We start from the raw sequence: 23,994 nt of genomic DNA on the forward strand, positions 1-23,994 counted from the left end.
AGCCATCCCTGTATCCTTCCCAAAATCAATCGAGCAACAATCTTTTTCAAAGCGTCAATTAAGCTAATAGGCCGATAATTGGCCGGGGCAGAATGGTCTCCCTTCTTGAATATTGGGATGATCTCTGCACTAGACCAGGATGGGGGGATTGGGGCTCCTTGGGCAATTGCGTTGGCCAAAAGTTTAATGTATGGAACCATAGCTCTGAATCCTGCTTAAATAAGTCTGCAGGGATGCAGTCAGGGCCTGGTGCCTTCCCACTCGGAATTATTTTCAGTACAGATTCCACCTCTCCACTTGTAAACTCCAGTGGACTGTCAACTTGAATAGACATGACACCATCAATAATACTGTGCGGGGCCCTGAACATTCATCTGAGTCACAAACAGGCATTTGTAGAAAATACATGGGTCTTTGCAGCTTATACATGCACCTTACATTTAATGTAGATCCAAAGATTGTTTTCCAAAGACTGGTTCCTCTCAGGCTCTCTTCCTTTAGAGGTTATTGTCAAATAGCACCGGGAAATCCCCACCACAGGGGGAAAGTGCCCTCCATAAACAATCAATCAATCAATCAATGGCATTTATAGAGCGCACTACCTACCCGTAGGGTCTCAAGGCGCTAAGGGGGGGGGGGGGTGCCGTTACTGTTCGAACAGCCAGGTCTTGAGCTTCTTCCTGAAGGCGAGGTGGTCTTTGGTCAGGCGCAGGTCAGCCGGGAGGGAGTTCCAGGTCTTGGCGGCCAGGTAGGAGAAGGACCTTCCTCCTGTTGTCGCTCTACGGATGCGTGGGACGGCGGCGAGGGCGTGGCTGGCTGATCGGAGGTGGCGTTTGGGAGCATAGAAGTTGATTCGGTTGTTGAGGTAGCTCGGGCCTTGATCGTGTAGGGCTTTGTGTGCGTGGGTGAGGAGCCGGAAGGTGATTCTTTTGTTGACGGGGAGCCAGTGCAGGTCTCTCAGGTGTCCGGAGATGTGGCTGTTTCGTGGGATGTCGAGGATGAGTCTGGCTGAGGCGTTCTGGATCCGCTGGAGTCTTTTCTGGAGCTTGGCGGTGGTTCCGGCGTAGAGGGCGTTGCCGTAGTCCAGTCGGCTGGTGACGAGGGCCTGGGTGACGGTCTTCCTGGTCTCCGTGGGGATCCACCAGAAGATCTTCCGAAGCATGCGCAGGATGTTGAAGCACGACGAGGAGACGGCGTTGACTTGCCTGGTCATGGGGAGGGAGGAGTCCAGGATGAAGCCCAGGTTGCGTGCGTGGTTCATCGGTTTGGGTGCGGTGCCCAGTGCGGGGGGGCACCAGGAGTCGTCCCAGGCGGAGGGAGAGGAGCCCAGGATGAGGACCTCCGTCTTGTCTGAGTTCAGTTTCAGGCGGCTGGTCGTCAAACAAGCTTGCCTTACACCTAGATGGAGTCATCAACAAACTTTAGTTAAAGATAGATTCACCTTGAGCCATTCAGGTTGCACCAGACAATGGATTCCAGTAGTTAGGGTTCTCCTTTGTTTTGTTTGCTGTGGTCTACTGTTCTAAAAAACTGAGTGTCAATATTCTATCTGGCAAACAAAGTACACACGGACTTGCTCAAAGAAATAAGAAGAATTACAATAACATTGAAAATAAGAGGGATGAAAGAACACCAAAGCAAAGCTTGATCTGTCACTGAAATGATGGAAGAGAGGGAGGTTGAAGCATTGAGAAAAAAAATGCTGTCCTGTCCAAGTCTTGGTTTAACAATCTCACCCTTTTAGTTAGTGAACATGCATTGAATAATCCATAGTGGTGAATGCAGCTGAAATAAGGCTACATCTTCTCACCATAACATTTAAATATTTATATGGAACCCCTAGTCACAATAGTACAAGTCAAATTTTTTTTTAGACAGGAGTCTGATTCCTACATTCAGCTGGTTGTACTTAAGAGTGTCAAAGCCGGACAGTTTATCAAATCTAAAACCCACCCTAGAAAAGCTGTCCACCTGGATGATCTTTCTCTCTGAAAATGGACGCACCCAAAATATAATTTTTACCCCTCTTTTCTGGTGACTCTTCAATGCCACTCCAGCAATAGCACAGCACTCTACAACCTCTACGTATTTTCCCATTAGTGCCCCCCACATGCCAAGTCCCTTAGATTTAGCATCGACCAAAACCTCAATCTACCTGATGATTTTGCAAAATTGACATATTCTTCCTCCTTTCAACTTCAAAACTAAAACTATACACCCCTTGCTCTAACCTATCTTTATGGAGGAAATATAATATGGGTGACCCCTCCCATATCTGCAAAAGCAATTGTAAGAGCCATTCTCCGTGCTGGTTACTGGATCCAAAACTCCAATCAGATCACTCCCATTTTGAGACATCTCCACTGGTTTCCTCCGGAAGCCAGAACTGATTTTAAGATATCTTGTATAACTTACAGAGTGACATACACTGACCTTCTGACTTACCTGAATGACTCATCAAAAACAACGCCTGTACTTCGAGCCCACACTACATTTATCCAACAACTCTTGGGTTGGCTCTGATCAGAGCCAACCTACATTTGGTGATGACGGTGATGGTGGGGAGGATTTTACCTGACATTACAATCACAACACTTTCTATATGGACCTACAAGAGGCTAGTGGACTTGACACATCCAAAGGTACAGGACTGGTGCCCCCAGCAACCCCCATCTTCCTCCCCAGTACTTCAACAGAAGAGACGACTCCCTTTGACATAGTTATCAGAAGAGAGGCTGAGGTTTTGGCTCTGCAACTACCTTCAATTGAAGATTGACATGCTCACTGTGGTACGACAACCAAGATAATCTTCAAAACCTCTGTTACCATTTAATGAGGCTCTTACTGGCACTCTCATGGGCACTTTTGCACGAACTTGTTCGTGCCCACCTGGGAATAGACAAGTGGCTTGTCGCCATAATCCAGCTTCGGGTTACCCCCACCTTCCTTATGTAGCACCCTATTCCGGATAAGCTGTTTGTACAAGCCTCCACTAGCAGAGTCAATCCCAATTCCTTCCCTACAACCCCACCAGATAGGGAGTCAAAGACGATCGAAGTATTTGGAAAACTGTGTTTTTTCTTGGCCAGCCTTGCCCTTACACCCGTCAGTCTGCTGCTTGCTAGGATGCTACTTTCATGTATTGTGGGACTCCGTCATTGAAACTGTGCTGGCAGTCCAGAGGAGTTATGGGCTCAGATCACTCAAAATGGTCAGGACACCGCGAAGTACGTCATTCACTGCGAGCTGAACACCACTGATTGTTTGAGCAGTGCAATCAGTACCAGCATGGTGTTGCACCACCACACGTGTGAGATCCACAGGCTTCTGGGGTGACATTCATGCATCAGCAATAGACATGCCATTTGATGACAGCCATCACTTCGAAAGCGGGGTACAGCATGCTCCCTCGCCTTTCTGCAACCATGCAGCAGCATCCTCACCGGTTTCACACCTTTCAAGGTTTCAGAAGGGGCTTGGCTCACCAACAACACCCAGGTCCACCTCCACAGCCACTGACCCCCGTCCTTTCAAGGCCGGGGTCGTGAAGTCAGCCAGCAATGTAAAGGCTCACTACGCCACTGGAGTCAAGCTATCCTGGCTGAAGACGGCTGATAGCCAGAAACCGGTCCTAGGATGCTTGATTCCGGTCCAGGGAAGACATGGCTTGGCAGTTCAGGCTTGTCTGTTCCCATGAGGCACAGGGTCAAGACTGATTTGCATATGGCCATGTCTGAACTGGGGTGGCTTGGTGAGAAAAATAACGATGGATTAAACGCAGATCTGTGACTGGGGGTGAATGTTTTGCCATTGTGCAACATTCCGCCCATCATCTTGTTTGTTTTGCTGTTCACCCTATGTGGGAAGGGTATGCCCAGACGTGGGTCCCTTGCTCACTACGCCACGGAAGTCAAGCTATCCTGGCTGAAGACGGCTGATAGCCAGAAACCGGTTCTAGAATGCTTGATTGATTAAACCCAGATCTGTGACTGGGGGTGAATGTTTTGCCATTGTGCAACATTCCGTCCATCATCTTGTTTGTTTTGCAGCAATGTAAAGACACCCCACTGCTCAAACTCTCGCCTGACACCTCCTGCTCTCTTGCTACCTCCATTCACCAAACTACTTTAGTGTGTTCTCTACGGCACATGGGCGTCCTCTTGAAATCAAGATAAGGTATTACCTCCACAGGTGGTAGAGCATTGCATCCTACAGATGGGTGCCTCAGATAATACAACACGGATGCCCTGTCATTACTGTCCAATCTGCTGCCTATCCCACCAACATCAGAGTGGCTGTCAGAAGACCATTTGTCCATTTAGTAGCAGGAGGTTGATGCTATTTTGGACAAAGGAGGCATAGAGATGGTCACGGCATCGGGAATAAGGAAGGACTAGGTGATACTCCTGTTATTAACTGGTTTCGAAGATGGATGGAGGCCGTTGTCATATTTTAGATCTTTGCCTCCTCAATTTATTCCATAAAAGGTAAAAATTCAAGATTTTCACATTGACCCCAGCTGTATCTTCTGCAGATCCAAAAGACTGGATGATAGCTCTGAATCTGCATGATTCCTTTTTTCCTATTCCCATCCTGCCATCCCACAGGCTTTGCATGCACTTCAAAGTGGTCCAGGAAAATTCTCAGTTCTCCGTGCTCCCTTTTACCAGTGCCCCTTGGGTGTTCATTAAAGAGATGGCGGTAGTTGCAACTCATGTTCGGCAGTTGGATATGCCTGTCTTCCCCTACCTTGGTGACTGACTGTTGGAAGCGGGCTTGCCCTAGGCAGTTGTTAGACCACCTCCAGGTAATGGCGCACCTCATAACGTCTTTGGGCTTCTCAATCAATATTCTGAAGTCACACCTGAGTCCTTCGCAGAGGCTCCCATTCACCTGAGCGGTTCTGGATATAGTGCAGATTTGAGTCTTCCCTCTGTTTCAACATGTCCAGGACATGCAGCCATGATTCCGATATTTAATCCTTTGTCTTGGGTCTCAGTGTTAGTGGCTCTGAGGCATATTGGCCTCTTATACTCCTACATCCTCTTAGTGGATTATGCTAGATCGCACATGCAGGCTCTGCTTTGGTATCTGAAGTCTCAGTGGGCTCAGCTCCACTGGAACCTGTTTGATTTCATCCAGTCTTTGGCGGAGACATCAAAAGTCCTGCAGTGGTGTCTGCTTGACTGCAATTAGACCTACAAAAGACCTGTCTTCCTGCTCTAAGTAAGTAAGTATCTCAAATTTTTTGAAGGATTTGTTTTCCGTTAAACTTATTGAACAGGTACACTCATCTGGCTATAGTTGCTGCCTTAAGAGAGTCCCTTTTTTAGAGGTTTAGGACTTTGGTTTGCAGAGTTAGCTTCACACACTGCAGTAGATCATCTGCATTGTGTTAATGTTATCCAAGGATAGTTCAGACTTTGCATGGATATTAGATGGATTAATCTGCCAACAAGATATTGCTCTTCGCCAGTAAGCTGATGACATTGAGCTATACCTCAGTATGAAATTATCCACCAACTTGTATTTTGTTAGGCTGTCATTCTAACACAGATGTGCAGTTTTGACTTCAAATCTAACCATACTAAAATGGAGTTTGTCCTCATCAACAGAACAGGTCTTCATGCCAATCCTCATCGTAATCGGTCCCTTCTTTCCCTTTCAGACAGCATCCTCGTCCTTTCACGTACAATAGTGCGTGATGCCCATTTGATCACTAACAAGGAAAGCTCCGAGGCATCTCACCAACAATAGGGAAAAGCAATGACTTTGTTTCCTGGTTCGAATTATTTTCAAATCTTGTTGCTTCTGCTACAAGGCTTTCTACTTCTCACCAAAATAAACATTTACAGCAGATCCTGCACAACCTTGTGCTTCATCTTGAACAGTTTTGAAAGACCCAAATCTCAGGCTGGTTTACAGAACTTTGGCTTAATCTCCCCTTACATGTATAATTTGCCCATCATTTTGGAGTTCATACAATGGCTCAATTTGCGTGTCTTTTCCATTTTTTTTCTAATAAAAAGTTTACATTTTTCGGCCTCATCTCCTTGCGTTCCTGTAATATGTTCTTGATTTGTGCATACCACTCCTTGTGCACCACACAAGTCATATAAAACACTCATCCTTTCTTTGGGACTGATTCCACGCACCATAAATCAACCTAATAATGTGAATACAATTTAAAAAAAAGATCAGGTCATCTTTCATGCCAGGTCAAACGTCACACAAGTGTACCTTTTGAGATTTTGACATTTGTTCTATAAGTTTTCAATACCTTGTAGAACAAGTTTATCACTGAAGCGCCTGAAGGGCGAACAGCTCATAACTTTTACATGCAAGTTGGAATATCAACTGTATGTGGCATATATGTGTGGCAGCATGAAAGTCATTAATTGCTAGGGCACTATATTATTGGTTTGTCCTATACTCCTCTAGTAACACCTGGTTTGAATTCTGCATGATGCAACATCTTATATGTGATATCAGAAAACTGGTAGGGTCAGAGCTATACTTTCCTCTGGATCTATCTGGCGAGGAAAGATTGTGAGACACAAGGCTTGAGAAGAGTGAGAAAAAAAAGAAGAAATAAGACCATTGCGGCTGGTAATGTGCCCCTGGGGCATAATATGTGACTGACTGAGGCTATCATCACCAACTAAAGACTAAACCTTCTTTTAGATTAGAGGTTGATCTGCATCAATGGCACAATCCTTTCATATATGAGACTCTGAAGGCATGTTCATTCTCTGGAAAGAGCCACGTGATGTCAGTGTATTGCTTGTGTATAAATTATGTTTTTTATAATGTTTCTTCTTCAACAGCTTCCTGGATGAGAATATTTCTCGTTGCCTTTATACAGATCCCATGGGTGTAATTTTGCAGATGGCACAACCGCTGCATTTGCCATACTTTGCTCCAAGGCAGCCCTTTAAAGTACCAGTAATATGGCAAAATATTTCACTACACCATATGCAAATAATGATAATGGAACTTTGATTATTGCCTTGTGGAATTATGATCCTCTTATTTCAAACCCTAATCATTGTCAAGTTCCTTATGTATAGCAGCACCTTTTCATCTTTTAGTGAGCCTTTTCCCTGCAATGGACGGAGAGGGGAAATTTACAAGTAAATGGTCAGAAAATCATAGTTTTTGCTTTATTATTTATTTTCTGGGAGGAGATGTAAATGTATTCAGGTTTTGGCAATTCTTACAAACCTAAAGGATGTATCTTGAAAAGGTGGGTGTTTTTTGTTGATTGATGCTTTTTGGTTTAATGTTTCCCCTTTCCCCTAACATACCTTCATATGGCAGAAGGATAAATTGATTAGAAGGCATTCATCTTATGCTATGCAAACTAGCGAAAAGGATGATGAGATCACCAGTGCAAAGAAGACAAACCGATATACTGTGGATTTCTCAATTCTAACCATACCAACATTGCCAGAGGACAATTTGTTTGGGGATAGTCCTCATCAATTGCAAGAAGTATTTTGCAGTTTATTTTGTATTTCAGAATGGCTTTGTTTTGCTTTAAAAAGTTATATCTGGGAACATTTGTGTGCTATGGGTGTTTGCCACTGATTTCCAGCAGTATTAAGAATTGGCATGCAGCCCCCATTAAAGAAAAAAATAATGCCATTAATTTTCAGAATAAATTTAATATGGTTCACCAGTAAATCTCGGACACATCACAAAATAATTTGTTTTTTGATTATTTTTAACACAATGAATGTGCCTCGGAATAATAAAAGAATCTTATATTTATGGAGAAGTAAAAGGAAATTCTCTTTTTAGTAGTTTGATAAAAATACATAGGATCATTTTCTGTTTTTTCAGAATTGTAATTGGTTCTCAGTGGTGAAACTATCTTTGACCCACTCACCTGTTAGTTTCCATGTTTGCAGTGATGGTTTGCTGTGCTGAACTATGTAGATAATGACATTTGGATACACATCAGTGTAAAGACTTTTTGGTAAATTTGTTTTGATTGATCATATCAGCTATTAGCTTTTCCCCTGAGTACTTTCATGTACATTTTCACAAGCCCAGTTCTTTCTAACACTGACATAGAGAAGGGTTGTGTGAATGTTTGCAGAGGATTTTTTTTAAATAAATGCACAAGTACTTTCAAATGCATTCCTATGTTGGACCTCAAATGTTCATTTACAAAATAATTTCCATAGCTTTTAGTAAAATAAAAAAATGCACATCCAAATCCTTACCAATTTACACATCCTGGATAGTACCTGTTGATCAGGATACTGCTGTTGAGACAGAAAAGGCCATACCATATAGATCAGGAGGTACTCAAGTGAATGTCAATCAAATGAAAATAAAAATCTGTCAAATCAAATATTCAGGCATGACAATCGTAATTCATTGTATACATCTTCTTTATTCAATTCCAGTTAAACATAATACAGCCTCATGAGCTATTTCAGGGGGTTTGGATATAAGTCTTGATATAAGCTAATCTAGCCTGATCACAGTGGAGCAAGAGTTTTTCAGGCACTTCCTTAAGATATAGTCCAGTTTAGAGTAACACAAGACAGTGTGGACACCTGAATCCATGATCAACTTCTCACATCATAGCTGGCATTCTATGTGTAGCAATTCATTAGAACGAAACACGTTGCCTGTGACTGTATAGTTTTTAAATGGATCACATAAAGAAGAATTGTGAATTGATTGACAATTGTCATGCCTGTACATTCGACTTGACAGATTTTTATTTTCATTTGCTGAGTGCCTCCCGATCTATATCTCAAATATTCAATTAATGAGGGCATTCATTCTTGTTTTTCTTTTCTTCAGCTTTAAAAAGAAATCAATTTTTGTATTTCATATGTTTAAGACAAGTTTTCTATGTTCCCAGAACCATCACAGCGGATCTATGGGAAATTCCCTAGTTCGATGCGACAAACTGGAACAGACGGAGATCAAAAGCTTATTCATGTGCTTCCTTCATATATTGAAAACAATGTCAGATGGTAGGTAACCCCTTACGTTTGGTGCATGTGCTGGTATATAGAATGTTTTTCAGTGCTCATGAGTACAGTACGTTTGTATACTATGTCTTGTAATGTCAGGAATTATGCTTTCGCTAGCTGCTGTCTTTCAAGCTTTTGGTGCAAATTTATTTTGTGCATAATCCTTCCTCTGTTACTGGCAGCCTCAGCTCAGTTAAGAGACTTCTGTTTTAGGATTGGTGTTTCAAGGAGAGTTTTGTACTTAGCCAAAGGGTTTTTTACTTTATAGGCTTATGTCGCTGAACAAGTTAAAAAAATCGCTACAATTTATTTCACGTTTAGGAAACCTCAAAGCAGAGCCCACAACAATATTGTAATTTCTTTTGGAATAGGCAATTCAAAATACTGAATCCTCAATATAATCAAATGATCATCTCTGTATTCACATTGCATAAAACGATATATAGTACAGATTCCAATGTGAACTGTAAACGTGGCAGCAAATAGGGCTTGTTCCACGCGCGTTTCGGCGAACTGGGGTACCTTCTTCAGGAAAAAAGCCACAGCATATAGTTTGGACCTAAGAGAGAGTATGGATGTTGAACTCTTGAATATAAATAGAATCTCAATAAAGAGCTTTTAATGTCAGCATGCATGTGATCATCTGATCATCTGATGTGCAGAAGTTTACAGGGAAGCTCCAGAACGAAATATAAAAAGACAGCAACAATGCTTATAGTTTAAACCAATCCAATGAAGTTGTATAATCTGTACTCTTCAATGCTGAGGTCCGAGAGTTTTACACCAAGGTAAACCTTATTGGCAAAGGGAAAAATGAAGGACCTCCAAGCAACTGTGTCCAGGCACGGAGTCGTGAAAATGTCTCCTGAGAATGCACTGCAACTGATGTCGGACTAGTGCAGAGAATGCTGTAGTTCGGTAACGGGCAAGGCTCTGTGTGCCTGATGAAGATAAAGTTACAGACCGCCAAAGCCATGTGTGCCTTGCCAACCCACTTAGGTTGGGGCTCTTTCACCACACCCAATTTCGTGGCAAAGCCCAAACCACCACTTTCATACCATCCCTGTCCTTTGCCAGGCCGCAACAACAACAGCAAACACTCTATCAGGGTTACTAATGGGAAGAGAGCAATAACAGCAGGCGCAGCAGAAGAGGCACAACCCCTAAAGGGGCCACACCTGCCAAGCAGTAACTCCTTCACCCTTCCCCTGACCATGTAACACCTGTTGGTGGACGTTTGCAAGGCTTTCTGCCCCACTGGGCAAAGATCACTTTGGACCAGTGGGTTCTAGATATCATAGGGAAAGGGGTACTGTTGAGAGCTCACACAAACACCATCAAACATTCCCTCTCACAGACATAGACTCTCTGGAATATCAGTGTTTGCTCCAAGAGGCGATGCATGCACTACTCAGCAACTGGGATATAGAGCCCTTACCTCCACAATACCGCAGTTAAGGGGTATACTCCTTATATGTTCTGATTCCCAAAAAGGATGGGTTCCTGGGGCCCATCCTCGACCTCAGTCCCCTCAACAAGTGCCTTCTTTCAAATCACATGCAAATGGTGACTCTCCAGGATGTCATTCCTCTGCTGCATCAAGCAGGGGCACAGGGTCAAGACTGATTTGCATATGGCTGGGTTCAAACTGGAATGGCATGGTGAGCAAAAAAACGATGGATTTAGGCCCAGATCTCTGTACTGGGGTGAATGTATGACATTGTTCTGCATTCTGTCCATCACCTGTTGTTTAGAGGTGCTGCCATCACTGATACATCACCCAAGTCATAGGGATTATGAAAAATCCAAGCCTCACACAAAGAGCAAGTGTAGCAAATAAGCCACATCCATTCAGCAGGAGTGGTAAGAGTGTAGTGTATAGCTGGTATGCATTTTGCTGCACACTGTTGCCGTGTTGTACACTGTTGTACATATATTATTAAAGCATGGTATGGTAGCTCACGGTCATGTACAGACTGCACTTTTTAAATTAAAATGGCCACTAAATTTGCATAGACAAGCCGGTTTACTGATCAAACTATTTAGACCACAAACACTGTGTGGCAATCGGATTTCAGTAAATAATTCTCATTTGCACTTCACTAAGTAAAAGGTCTTGATTTGTTTTGATCTTATTACCAATAATGGTTTCACTTCAGAATTGAAAAACACGTGTTTCATTTGTGCTTTCTTAACTGCTGACATATTTGAAATATTTCTACAGTCTATTTACAGGTATTTAGATTTTGTGGAGTTTGAAAAAAATATACATCTTACAACCTTTCCTTTCAAGCTCCCTATACTCCAGCAGGATTGTCCTAGTATAGTTCATTTTTCCAAATATGCTCTTTTTCTAGTCGGAGAATGAAAAGTAAACACATATTTCCATGTTTAACAAATAAGCAGCTATTTTTTAGAAGATATAGCCTGATATTTCACTTTTGTCTTTGAACACGCAACAAATATGACAAAAAATTAGATTTAAACCATCTTTATTGCTCATTCATATTCTGAACACCAACATGGTTATTTCTGGGGGTGCTGCAGCGCCCCCACACTCCTACATCCAGCGCCTATGACAGCAAAGCTACTTAATGAATGTCCTGTACCAGAAGGACACCACCTTCCACATCCCTATACATCTTGTACATCGGCTGTACCTCCGATTTGTGGTAAGTGAACAGCATTATCAGCTCAGAGTGCTGCCCTTCGGACTAACTACAGAATGGAGCAGTATCCACATGTTCCCTTACTTGGATGATTGTCTGATCAGGAGTGCAACATGTCACCGATGTTGAGTGCACACCCTGACCACTATACATCTCCTGCACAGTCTAGGCTTGACAATCAGTGTTGTCAAGTCACACTTACAGCCCCTGCAACTCCAATCCTTTCTCGGGTCCATACTGGACTCGCGGAGGGAAAATATTTCCAACCTCAGTAAGTGCTCAAACTTTCCAAAAGCTGCCTCTTCTTTTTCAGAGAGAGTGCCTTGTAACAGTCAGGTAAGTCATGTGCCTCCTCAGCATGATGGTCTCTTGCATTGTTATTGTCCCACATGCCAGGTTACATATGCTCCTGCTGCAGGAGTGCCTAGCGGAACAGTGGTCGCAAGTGGAGGGACAATGGGAGGATCTAGTGTTGTTTGGGCCATATTCATTGCTATCTACAGTGGTGGAATGCCAGCAACTTGTTGCAGGGATGGCCCTACCTGGACACAGTTCTGCAAATGACCATTACAACAGAAGACTTGCTCACTGGTTTCAGAGCGCATATTCACGTGCTGAATGTACAAGGCTTGTGGAAACCTTATCAACAGAGTCTCTACATCAACCATCTGAAGAAGTTAGCAATCCAGCTGTGTTTCATAGTGTTCCTCCATCTGATTTAGCACAAGGTCGTTCTAATCCGGATGGACATTACACCAGCCATGTTTTACCTGCAGAAACAGGGTGGCACACACACCCTGTAGCTGTCCGCACTCACTCAGAACTTTTGGCTGTGGGGGATACATCATCGGTCTATCTACTCATAAAGCACATTCCAGGTGTGGACATCTGCTTTGCAGACCTGCTCCGCAGGATGCATTAAGTCCATGAGTGGGAACTCCATCCTCCGTGTCCTACTCCAGTACTTCTATTGGTGGGATTTTCCTCAGATGAACCTGTTCGCCACTGCAGAAAGCGCTAAATACCCAAACTACAAATCCAGGCCCCCACAACACAGTCCGTGGGACATGCTCTACGGATGAACAGGTCAGGGATATTTACTAACACTTTTCCAACTCTCCCAATTCTTCCTTTCATGGTTCGCAGGCTTCGACAAACATACCTCACTCTCATTCTAGTAGCCCCAACTTGGGCCAGATAGCCTCAGGCACCCCAACCAGCTCAACGTTGCGTTGCGATTTGGCTCCTGAAGTTCTAGAATTAGAGTAATTCAGTATTCCTCCAGAGTGTATAATCATCCTTAAGGAATCCCATAAGCCCACAAATAGAGTTTATTACGCGGGCAATTGGAAGAGATTTGCTCCATTTAGAGAAGCCAGGTCTTGCATATACCTCTATTAGGCTACACTTGGCGGCTATTGTCACTTACCTTGGAAATAGACTGTATGTCTCCCTTTTTAGGGTCCCTGTTATCAAGGTCTTTATGGATGAATTCAAATGGGTTATCCCATAATGGTGTCACCGCGTCCTTTTGTGGAACCTCAACATTGTCCTACCTAGACTTATGGGACCACTCTATGAGCTCCTTCACTCATGTCCCTTCCAGTTCCTCTTGTGGAGGGTAGCTTTTGTAGTAGCCATCAATTCCCTCAGTTGTGTCAGCGAGCTATAAGTTCTTACCTACAAGAACCTTACTTCCAAGTCCACTCAGACAGGGTAGTCCTCAAGATAAACCCCTAATTCCGCCCCAAGGTGATCTGTAGCTTCCATCTTAATGAAACCATAGAATTACCAGTGTTCTTCCCACCGCCAGAGTCTATAGCAGATCAATCTCTTCTTACCCTGGATGTCAAAAGAGCCCTTATGTATTACATTGATAGGACTAAAGGCCCGATTTAGTTGTTGGAGGATCTGGACCTATTCTCGCATTTTCAACAGTATTCCCGCCTGCCGTCTTGGCGGTCCACTCACTGTATTTAGATGTTGGCGGGTCTCTGGAGAGAAGACCGTCGGAGTTCAGCCGCCTCTGCCAGAATATTGCTCCCGCTTCGACGGCGTCAGAAGCAGAAGCAGGTATTGGAGGGAGTCCCTCCAAGAATACCAGGTCCCGATTACGATATGCCTTTCTGTTGCGGCAACTGTGATGGAAAAACCTCCAAACTTAAGTTGGAGAAATGGAAGAAAAAAAGGTGAAAACATACCTTTTTCCAGTTTCCCACTTCCGTTTTTGTCTTGAACTCCATTGTCCTGGTCCTGTGCTGCTGCTACCTCACCAAGGTACTCCGCAACCCCGTTGTCACTGGAATCTAAGGTAGGCTTCTGTGTCACTTGTTTCCCTATGAACTGTGTTAACATTTGCCATCACTACGTGTATTTTTACATTGCTCTCACGTGCTATTTTGTGTGTGTCATGCATAAGTGTTCATCTTTCAACTTTTTTATGGTAAAATTAACACACCTGTATTGACACTTAAAAAATATTTATTTGGTGGTGGTGGTTGTGGTTGTTGTGGTACCTGTAGGTGTACATTTAATAATATGTATACATTGTTGGTGTGCAATGCTTCATTTAAAAAAAGGGCATGGCTTATTACCTAGATCTACATAACGAACATTCACAACATATATGTTTAGTAAGATAATGATGAGTAGTACCTCGCTTCACACCACCATAGCCTTACTTCATCAGGACAATTCCACCAGGACACCGGGAATATCTAAATCGGCTTGGAGCAAGCCCACCGGGCTGGCGGCTATGGAGTACTGTTAGCCAGCAGAGAAGACCTCCGCCCGCAACAGAAGCCTGTCTATTGAAACAACATCTAAATACGGTGGGCAGACCTCCGTCCACTTGACAGGGTGCTTGGAACCACCGATGCAGTCGTAAACGGTACTACCTCCAAGATCTAAATCAGGCCCTAAGCCTTTCTGAAAGTAACAGCAATTCTTTGTTTATTTCACTAAACCACGCAACGGTCGTACTCTCTCAAAATCCAGTATTGAATGCTGGTTGGTCAAATTTATACAGACTTGCTACCCAAAAGAACTTTGCCAGTCTGTCCCAGACCTCACTCAACCCATAAGAGGGGCTTCTGTAGCTTTTCTAGGTAATATCTGTAAAGCTGACATCTGCAAAGCAGCTACATGGTCCGTCCCCCACACTATCACTAGACATTACTGTGTGGATATATTAGCCTGCGAACAACCTATAGTTGGCTAGGCTGTCTTACATACCCTCTTCCTAGTTTCTGCATCATTCTAGGATTAGGCACCGCTTACGGAAGGCCTGCTTTAAAGTTTGTGCACAGCCTATATATCTATAGCTACACATGCCACAAGCGGAAAATGTTATTTACTCTTTAAGCATCTGTTCATGAAATATAATGCTTTAGATTCTTATGTCCCCACCTCTTCCCGAGAAGCCCTTGAATTATGCAGTCACCCTACGTGTCCTTTTTCTATGCCATTGTCATCTTTCTGGTATCCTTCTGGTTCATTTATGTCCTCTCCCTCTGGGAGGAAGAAATATAACAATATAGCTGATACCCATGCACGTTACCAATCATGAGTGTAGTCCCTGTACCTCTTGGCTCGCCAGACTTCTTCAGCAAAAAACAACTTGCGCACGTCCAAGTCCAACAATAGATGGCAGGAGTATGGAAAGCATATGAATCAACAGCACTACATGCCACAAATGTATGTTTGCACACTAATTAGCATTTTCCTTTTCTAGTAATGGGAAGCCAATTAGCAGGCTTGACGTAGTCTCATTGGCTCGTGTTTAGTACTTCTGTAGTTATAAATTAAATGTCCCCCCATAGTTCTCTTTGAGATAGTTTTCGTTTGACAATTCTACAGCTGTTGTGGACACTGTGGAAGAGTTCCAGCCTTGAATATTCTTGGTGAAAAAGTGTTTTTGTCACTTGTTTAATCTGGAGTTGAGTGAGGGGTTCGAGTCAATGATCATACCCAATTTCTGTTAACCAAATGGTGTTGGTGTTTAGGTGTAATGTTTCCACATTTCACTAGTAGGAACCAACATTTTTGAGGAGTTAAGCTTCAAGTGGTTCTGGAAAATCTAAGTCTGTTACTTGTAAGCATTGGTCAAGTCTTGACGTGTTCAGATCGGAAGGCGTTTCTAGATATTGAAAGATCTGTTTCATATTAGCATTGTTGTAGCAGGTAGGTATGAAGGAACATGCTCTGGTAATGAGGAAATGGCTTTATTAGAAAACATTGGGGCAACCGTAGAGCTTTGAATGGCACATTGCCCCATGGGTGAAGGGTGTTGGTGAATAGTAAAGGGGAAGCGTCTCCATTTGGATTCTGACTACCGGGTAAGCATTAATCTGATTAAGGATGGTTGTGCATTTTTAAACTGATATATGTGGCTATACTTTTAGGATATAGAAAAAATTCTGAGTTAGCAGTCTCATATTAAAGAATGCTTTAAAAGATGAAGAATAGGATTGAATAATAGAATATTAATCAGAAACATAGGTAGTATGTAACGATCATGGGGAAATAGTGTTAAAAAGCTAAGTAATGAATGTAATACGATTAAGTATACTGACCATAGTAACTGCATAGTGTGAATTGTAAGGTTGGCCTATGCTTGACCTCGAACTTTATTTTTATTTTTTGGGTCATCTGAAATTTTTTCTCTGTAGATGCTCTCTTCACATATTGGAATAAGGCTTCCTCATCGGAGCTCATGGACTTCTTCACAATCTCCGAGTAAGTTCACTCAAGTCCTACCCATATTTTCAATGTCTTTTTATATTCTTAGTATTTGACTTGAATGCATGCTTGTGTTTTTGTAAATTCGTTTGGCTAATAGAACATGTGAAGCCACAGTTTTGATGTGGGGTTTTGCATAGGGGCTCCCTATTGGTAGAGATCAAGACAGTTACCCCTCACACAGTAACAGATGCTCCCCACAACTGTCTTCTTTCTGCCATGAATTCGAATTTCAAGTTGTAGCAGAGTTAAAAGAATCAGTTTTTTTCTATTCTGTATTGTCATTTCAGGTTCGCAAAGGAACATACTTTCCACTTAGTGAGTCAGTCCTTGGCCCGCTTACAGACAAGCCATTAGACATTTTGCATTTATTTCATTTGATTAATCCAGATGCTTAAGGACTTGTATTCATTTTGCAATATATCTCATGGATGAACATTATTTCCCTGGGAGGCCTATCAGCACGCACCAAATACAAATGTTGTGTGTGTGGCTAATTTGGTTCACTTTAGATGGTCATGTTTTTCTTCCCTTATCAAATTTTCTCCTGATGTCCGTTGAAACTAGAGAATTTATCTCCCTGCCATTTTAATATTTCAAGCTTGTGTGTTCCTTAAGCTTTTCTGTAAGGTCTTTCCTCGTCCATTATTCTGCAGCTAAGGTCTTTGCTGAACATGTGTACCCATCCACTACAGTTCTCTATCCCTCCCCCTTCACTACTGCTAGAAGCATATTTCCCCTGTTAGTTCTTGTACCACTTAAGATATAGTTAGCTACAGGAACTGATGGATGATATGTGCTTGTTTCATTATCAGTAGCTCACACTACAAAGAGCTGACTTTCTCCTTCGCACCCTAGCCTCATCACATATGTCTGGTTATTGATGGATGTCCTAGAAGAATGTTTACAGATGCAACATATAACTTGGCTAAAATGTCTTCTGATGGGGGAATTTATTCCCATTTCTAGAGCGGTACCCGTAGCTTCCCAACAAGTATTTCATTTGCAATGTACCAAGAGGCGGTGGAGGCGGGAGTACTCCCACCTACCTTAAGAGAGGCGGCTATAATCCTAGCTAAAATATTAGCAACAAGGCTTGCACTAATTGTTGAACAACTGATCTAGCCTGCTCAGTCGGGGGGGTTATCCCTCATAAATCAAACGCTCTCAATCTTCGCAGTGTTTACCACACTGGATAGAATATCTCCGACGGTCCCAGCAGCCACTGGGCTGCTTGATGCGGAAAAAGTTTTGACTCTCTTGAGTGGCCCTTTCTGTACTCCACGTTGGGTCGCCTGGGGGGGCGGAACGTTTTTTAGCAGTTATTAAATTACTATACACCCAACCCACCACGCGCATCCGCCTCAATGGTACGCTGACATCGTAGTTTCAACTTACATGGGGAACACGGCAGGGATGCCCACTCTCTCCCCGGCTGTTTGTGCTGGCATTGGATCCGCTAGTGCGGCATCTGCAGGAGCGGCACAGTCATAGGGCCTGCAGTTTAATACTGGACCCTTACTGCTTACGCTATATGCAGATGATATTATACTTTACTTACGACACCCGGATGACAATTTAACTCCGCTCCTCCGCGAAATGACAAGATATGGTACCCTGTCTGGGCTATACATTAATTGGTAGAAGTCAGCGGGTTTTCAGTTTACAGAGGCACCCTGCGGCAAAACAGCAGAGTATCCATTGACTTGGTGTCAAGACTCCGTTAAATACCTTGGAATCTACATACACCGAGAGAAGGATCGTATCCTCCAATTGAACTACTGCCCAGTAATGGAAACGTTGGGACGCAACATTGATTGACGCTGCCCCTGTCAATGGCGGGAAGAATAGCCATTGTTAAAAAAGGTTGTCCTCCCACAATTTCTATACCTCTTCCAAAACATTCCAATCCCGTTATAAAACAGCTTTTTCTCAGCCCTTCAAACACTGTTGATTTGATTGGTGTGGGTCAGTAAGCAGCCTCGAATTAGTTGGGACAACCTAATGCTGTTGTATGAGAGAGGAGGGTTCGGGGTACCATATTTTCGTATTTATTACTTGGTAGCACAGGCGAGCTTTGCTCAGCACTGGTACCACGCAGATGTCAATATCCCATATTTCAGACCAGAGGCCGATCTAGCACTTCCGGCGCCCCTTAACCCCCTACTGCCGGTTGGGTTCCTGCAGGAAACGTACGATATTCAAATGCTCTCCACAACTAGCTGGGCATGGCACAAATAATCCAGTATTATGGGTGTCTTTCATAGATTCACATGCCTGAATCATTCCCCATCATCGAGACCGGAGTCTCCGGTACATAGAAAAGTAATGTCCTATAGACATACATAGAGAATAGTAGGCCTAGAGGCCTCACCTTAGTAACACATCCATGTCCTTTTGTAAAAAAGGACCAAACTATAGAGAAGAGCCAATCAGCTGCCACCTCCCTCTAGCACCTTCCTGTCAGGAGTCTCAGTCCCTCAGATTTTCTACCGCACGTTGTGCTAAGGGAGTCTCCTCTGAGCTCCGCTCAGATTCTGTGTCTTTACACTTAAATAAATAACTTTGTTGTCAAGGATTATTTTCTACTATGGATTATCTTCAAAAACATTCTTTAAAGAAGGTCTGGTAAGGAAAGACTGCAAGGTATGTCGCACTTTCTCAAGTAAGTTTTTTGAGACGTCGTGAAGGGCGACTTTTAATATGGTGTCAAACACTATGACTAGAAAGGAGGTGTTTTATTTTCTCCAGTGAAAGTGATGAGGCGTTGACCTCAACATCTAGGAGATCTCAAAACAGAAGTAAATCTCCTCAAACTCATTCCTCAGGGTAACGTCCTGAGAAGGCCCTCAAAAAGACCGCTCGTGGGTCTTCTGGGCGCAGTTCTTCAAAATCTCCTCACTCTGTGGAAAAGTAGAGTAAAGGACTTGCTTTTGGAGAAAAATCATGTAAAAAAGACGACTTTGGAGCCGTCAAAATCACCTCCGCTGGTCATAGGACCCTTCAGGAAGGCGTCTTCTATACCTCCTGAGGTAAAGACTAAAAAGCCAACATCGTCAACAGGATCGTCGACGAAGAAAAAATCATCATTGCCTATTACAGCCTCTTCGTCTAAGATGGCCTTGTCTACGATGGCCTCGTCTACGATGGCCTCATCTACGATGTCTCATCTACGATGGCTCGTCTACGACGGCTCGTCTACGAAGGCTCGGCGACGATGGTTCATCGACGAAGGCTTCGTCTATGGCTGCTCGTTCACGACGGCCTGTTTACGGCGTCAACGATGGCCTCATCTACGATGGTTTGTCTACGATGGCTCGTCTACGATGGCTCGTCTACGATGGCTCGTCTACGATGGCTCATCTACAATCGCTCGTCGACGACGACTGGGCGTCAACGACGACGGCGTCGACGATGGCCTCGTCTACGATGGCCTCGTCTACGATGGACTCGTCTACGATGGACTCGTCTACGATGGTTTGTCTACAATGGCTCGTCTACGATGGCTCGTCTACGATGGCTCATCTACGATGGCTCATCTACAATGGCTCGTCTACGACGGCTCGTCTACGACTGCTCGTCGACGACAGCGTCGAGGACGGCCTCGTCTATGACTGCCTGTTAAAGGCGTTGACTATGACCTCGTCTACGATGGCCTCATCTATGAGGGCTCGTCTTCGATGGCTCGTCTACGACGGCATCGTCATCGACGGCCTCGTCTATGACTGCTTGTCTACGACGGCCTGTCTACGGCATCTACGATGGCCTCGTCTACCATGGCCTCGTCTACCATGGCCTCAGCTACGATGGCCTCAGCTACGATGGCCTCAGCTACGATGGCCTCAGCTACGATGGCCTCAGCTACGATGGCCTTGTCTACGATGGCCTCATCTACGATGGCTCCTCTACGATGGCCCCATCTACGATGGCTCCTCTACGATGGCTCCTCTACGATGGCTCCTCTACGATGGCTCCTCTACGATGGCTCATCTACGACGGCCTCGTCTACGACTGATCGTCTATGGCGTCGCCTACGACGGCCTCGTCTATGACTGCTCGTCTAAGACAGCATAGTCTATGAAGGCGATCTCATTGACAAGGGAAATTCCATCCATTCTGGAATCTCTTATAATGTTGTATAGAGGGCTGCTCAATGTTTTAAGATCTCAATGGTCTCTCAAGAAAAGGTCTGCTTCTTGTATGAATTCAAAGAACCTCTCAAGAAGGCAGTAGGGTCAATACCGATTATCGATTACCTATAGTCAGAAGCGGTAAAGGTCATACAGAACCCCTCCTATGTATCACCAGTGCTCCCTCAGTTGGATAAGAAGTATAGGGCGCCAGATACAGCACCAGCGTGTTAACAGGAATCCTAAGCCGGACTCTGTGGTGACACAGGCGGCCCAGAAGACCTCCAGGAATCCTTCGGCCCCTTTGTCGCTTCCTCCTGATAAGGAGGGAAGAAGAGTGGACAATATTGGGAACAGGTTTTCCTCAATGTCGGCAATGACGGTAAAGGCCGTGAATGCCCTAGCGCTCTTGGGACGCTATAATAGACAATTGTGGGCACACACAGCCCCATACGTCGGAATTGCCAGATTCATCCAACGAGGAAGTAAAGAGGATTCTGATAGATGGTGAAGCATCGGCGTCAGAAACTATAGACTGCGCAATGGATATCGCTATGACAGGGTTCCGCCAGTTGGCGGGAGCAGCAGTCTAGCGGCTCCAAGGATGGCTAAAGGCAACCTCTTTCCGTCCTGAGGTGCAAACAAAGATTTTGGACATGCCATATGATAGCCAGTTACTATTTGGCACAATAAATTGATGAAGCAGACACTGCAAGAGCTTTGGGCACTCTTAAGTATAAGAACCAGTCCTTTAGTAGAAATAGAGGAAGAGGAGAGTCTTCCTACAGAGGAAATTATCAATACAAGTCTTCCTGCTCTTCAGGCCAGAGTAGACCGCAATACCAACAGCGCCAACAACAGCAAAACAAGCAATCCTCTTTTGGGAAGTCGTCCTTTCAATGTAAAGGACAGCGGAAATAACAGAAATCTACGGCTGCTTCTACGAGAGATCTCGATTATGCTGCAAAAAGGAACAATAGAGAGAGTACCTCCATCTCAGAAGGGAAAAGGGTTTTATTTCCGCGTCTTTTTGATCCAGAAAAAAAAAAGACAAGAAGTGGAAACCAATCCTGGACCTCAGGGCCCTTAACAAATTCCTAAGAAGCAGTCGTTTCGCATAGTAACGATTCAGGAGGTCTTGCAACTACTGTAAGAGCAGGATTTTAGGGTGTCCCTAGACCTACAGGACGCTTACTTCCATATCCCAATTCACAGGAATCACAAAAAGGTACTTGCGATTTGCAGTAGCAGGCAGACACTTGCAATTTCGCGTTCTGCCCTTCGGGCTCATGTCTGCACCGCGCATATTCATGAAATGTCGTACCCCGGCGGCGGCATATCTCAGACAGTGCCATCACCAAGTCTTTCCGTATCTGAATGACTGGCTGGTCAAGGCTCCATCCTTAGAAGACGCATCCAGGTCTTCCAACGCCTGTTTAAAGCTTTTCGATTGCTTGGGTCTCACCCTCAATCAGGAAAAATCGGTCCTACAACCTTCTCAGTGCATCAGTTTCCTAGGTGCAACCCTGGACACATGGTCAGCAAAAGCGTTACCATCCAGAGAGAGGATTAACAAGCTCCTTTCACTTGCTGGTATAGTAGCCTTGAAGAAAGTATTGACAGTCCGCCTCTTCAAATCCCCCCTGGGGATGATGTCATCGGGTATCCTCCTGATTGCTCACTGTCCACTACGAATGAGACCTCTACAGGAGGTGCTCTCGAAGCAGTGGGTCTAATGCATTGGGTAATTCGACGACCACATAAAAGTGAATCCTCAGATGGTCGGAGCCCTCCAATGGTGGATGTTATCTCAAAACCTGTCTCAAGGCTCGTCATTCCTGCTTCCGGCTGCTCCTCATGTTGTCACAACAGGCGCCTCCTTGGAAGGCTGGGGAGCTTTTCTGCAAGAGCTACAGATAAGCGGGAAGTGGTCTCCTATGGAGAAGAAACTACATATCAATCTGCTCAAACTACGGGCAGTCTTCCTGGCCCTTCAAGCTTTCCTGTCAAGAATCAAACATTCCCTGGTGCTCGTCCGGACAGACAACACCACGACTATGCACTACCTCAACAAACCGGGAGGGACACGCTCGCTGACGCTCTCTCGCGAGTCGCAAAAAATCTGGAATTGACTCATACTCCACAATGTAACCCTAAGGGCGGAATATGTCCCAGACACAGACAATGTGCTCGCCGACGTGTTGGGCAGGCAGAAAACATCGTCACACGAATGGGAGCTAGATCAACAAATTATCGACCAGATCTTCTCCAGATGGGGCACTCCGCAATTCCATCTATTTGCGGCGAGAATGAACGCCAAATGCCCACACTTCACAAGTTGGCATCCCCAGTCAGGGTCTTTAGGGAATGTATTTTCCATCGCATGGCGCAACAACGCTTTGCGTACGCATTTCCGCCATTCCCGATGCTTCCCAGAGTCCTCAGGAAATGTAGGTGGAGCCTTGTACTCTAATTTTCAACTTGGCCAGGGCAACATTGGTTCACAGAGCTCCACCGTCTATCCCTGGAGCCGCCAATCCACCTACGGCAGTATCCATCCCTGCTCACAATGAACAACAATCAAGTTCAACATCCGGATCTGAAGTCTCTCAGGTTAGCTGCCGGGCTCCTGAGTTCCGAGAGTTCCACAATATGAATATTCCACAAGACTGAAGAGACATTCTTGCCAGAGCAAGGGCGGATAGCATGACCAAAACGTATTCCCTGAAATGGAAGCGCTTTTGCGTTTGGTGTGCAGATCAAGGCATTCGGCCTTTCTCCTCCTCACCAGAGCAAATCTTAACTTATCTATTACATCTGGCACAGTCGGGCCTAGTCCACTCCTCCATTAAAGTGCACTTAGCAGCAATACTCGTTATAAAAGAACTTCAACAAGTCAATCTCTCTGGTCAAGCAGGTTGATTAATCAATTTCTAAAAGGATTATACAGATCTTTCCTGCCAGTAAGGTTGTTGCCACCTACCTGGCATCTCAATGTGGTTCTTAACCAGCTCATGAAGCATCCGTTTCGAACCAGTACACAGAGCTGACCTAAAGTATGTCTCGTGGAAAACAGCACTCCTCCTGGCGCTCACATCTGCAAGGAGGGTCAGTGAGCTACAGGCGTTTTCAATCCAGGATCCTTTTCTACAGTTTTAAAAACGACAGAGTAATCCTGAGAACCAATCCTAGGTTTATCCCAAAAGTCCCGTCGGACTTCCACCTAAATGAACCTGTGGTTCAGCGTTCCTTCTTTCCAAACCCAAGCACAGCAGCTGAGAGATCGCTGCATTCTTTGGATCTCAAACGATGCTTGAAGTTTTACATTGACAAAACGAAAACATTCAGGAAATCTATCCAGCTATTCTTAGCTTACAGCAGACCTGGGAAAGGTCTACCACTTACCAAGCAGAGCATCTCCAGATGGATTTCTGCAGCCATTGCTTTCTGTCATGA

General features: G+C 44.4%; 1 protein-coding gene across 9 annotated transcripts in view; it reads left to right on the forward strand.

Annotated features, from left to right (window-relative positions):
- DOCK9 (dedicator of cytokinesis 9) overlaps positions 1–23,994 on the forward strand; it is a 1,255,128-nt gene that overhangs the window by 906,454 nt on the left and 324,680 nt on the right. For all 9 annotated transcript variants that reach the window (XM_086947866.1, XM_086947869.1, XM_086947867.1 and 6 more), the window contains exons 35-36: positions 8,885–8,999; positions 16,339–16,405. In XM_086947866.1, the coding sequence (XP_086803992.1) occupies positions 8,885–8,999; positions 16,339–16,405 (182 nt within the window). The remainder of the gene's footprint in view (positions 1–8,884; positions 9,000–16,338; positions 16,406–23,994) is intronic.

The sequence above is a fragment of the Lissotriton vulgaris genome (genome assembly GCF_964263255.1).
Source record: "Lissotriton vulgaris chromosome 8 unlocalized genomic scaffold, aLisVul1.2 SUPER_8_unloc_1, whole genome shotgun sequence".
NCBI classification, from domain to species: Eukaryota; Metazoa; Chordata; class Amphibia; order Caudata; family Salamandridae; genus Lissotriton; species Lissotriton vulgaris.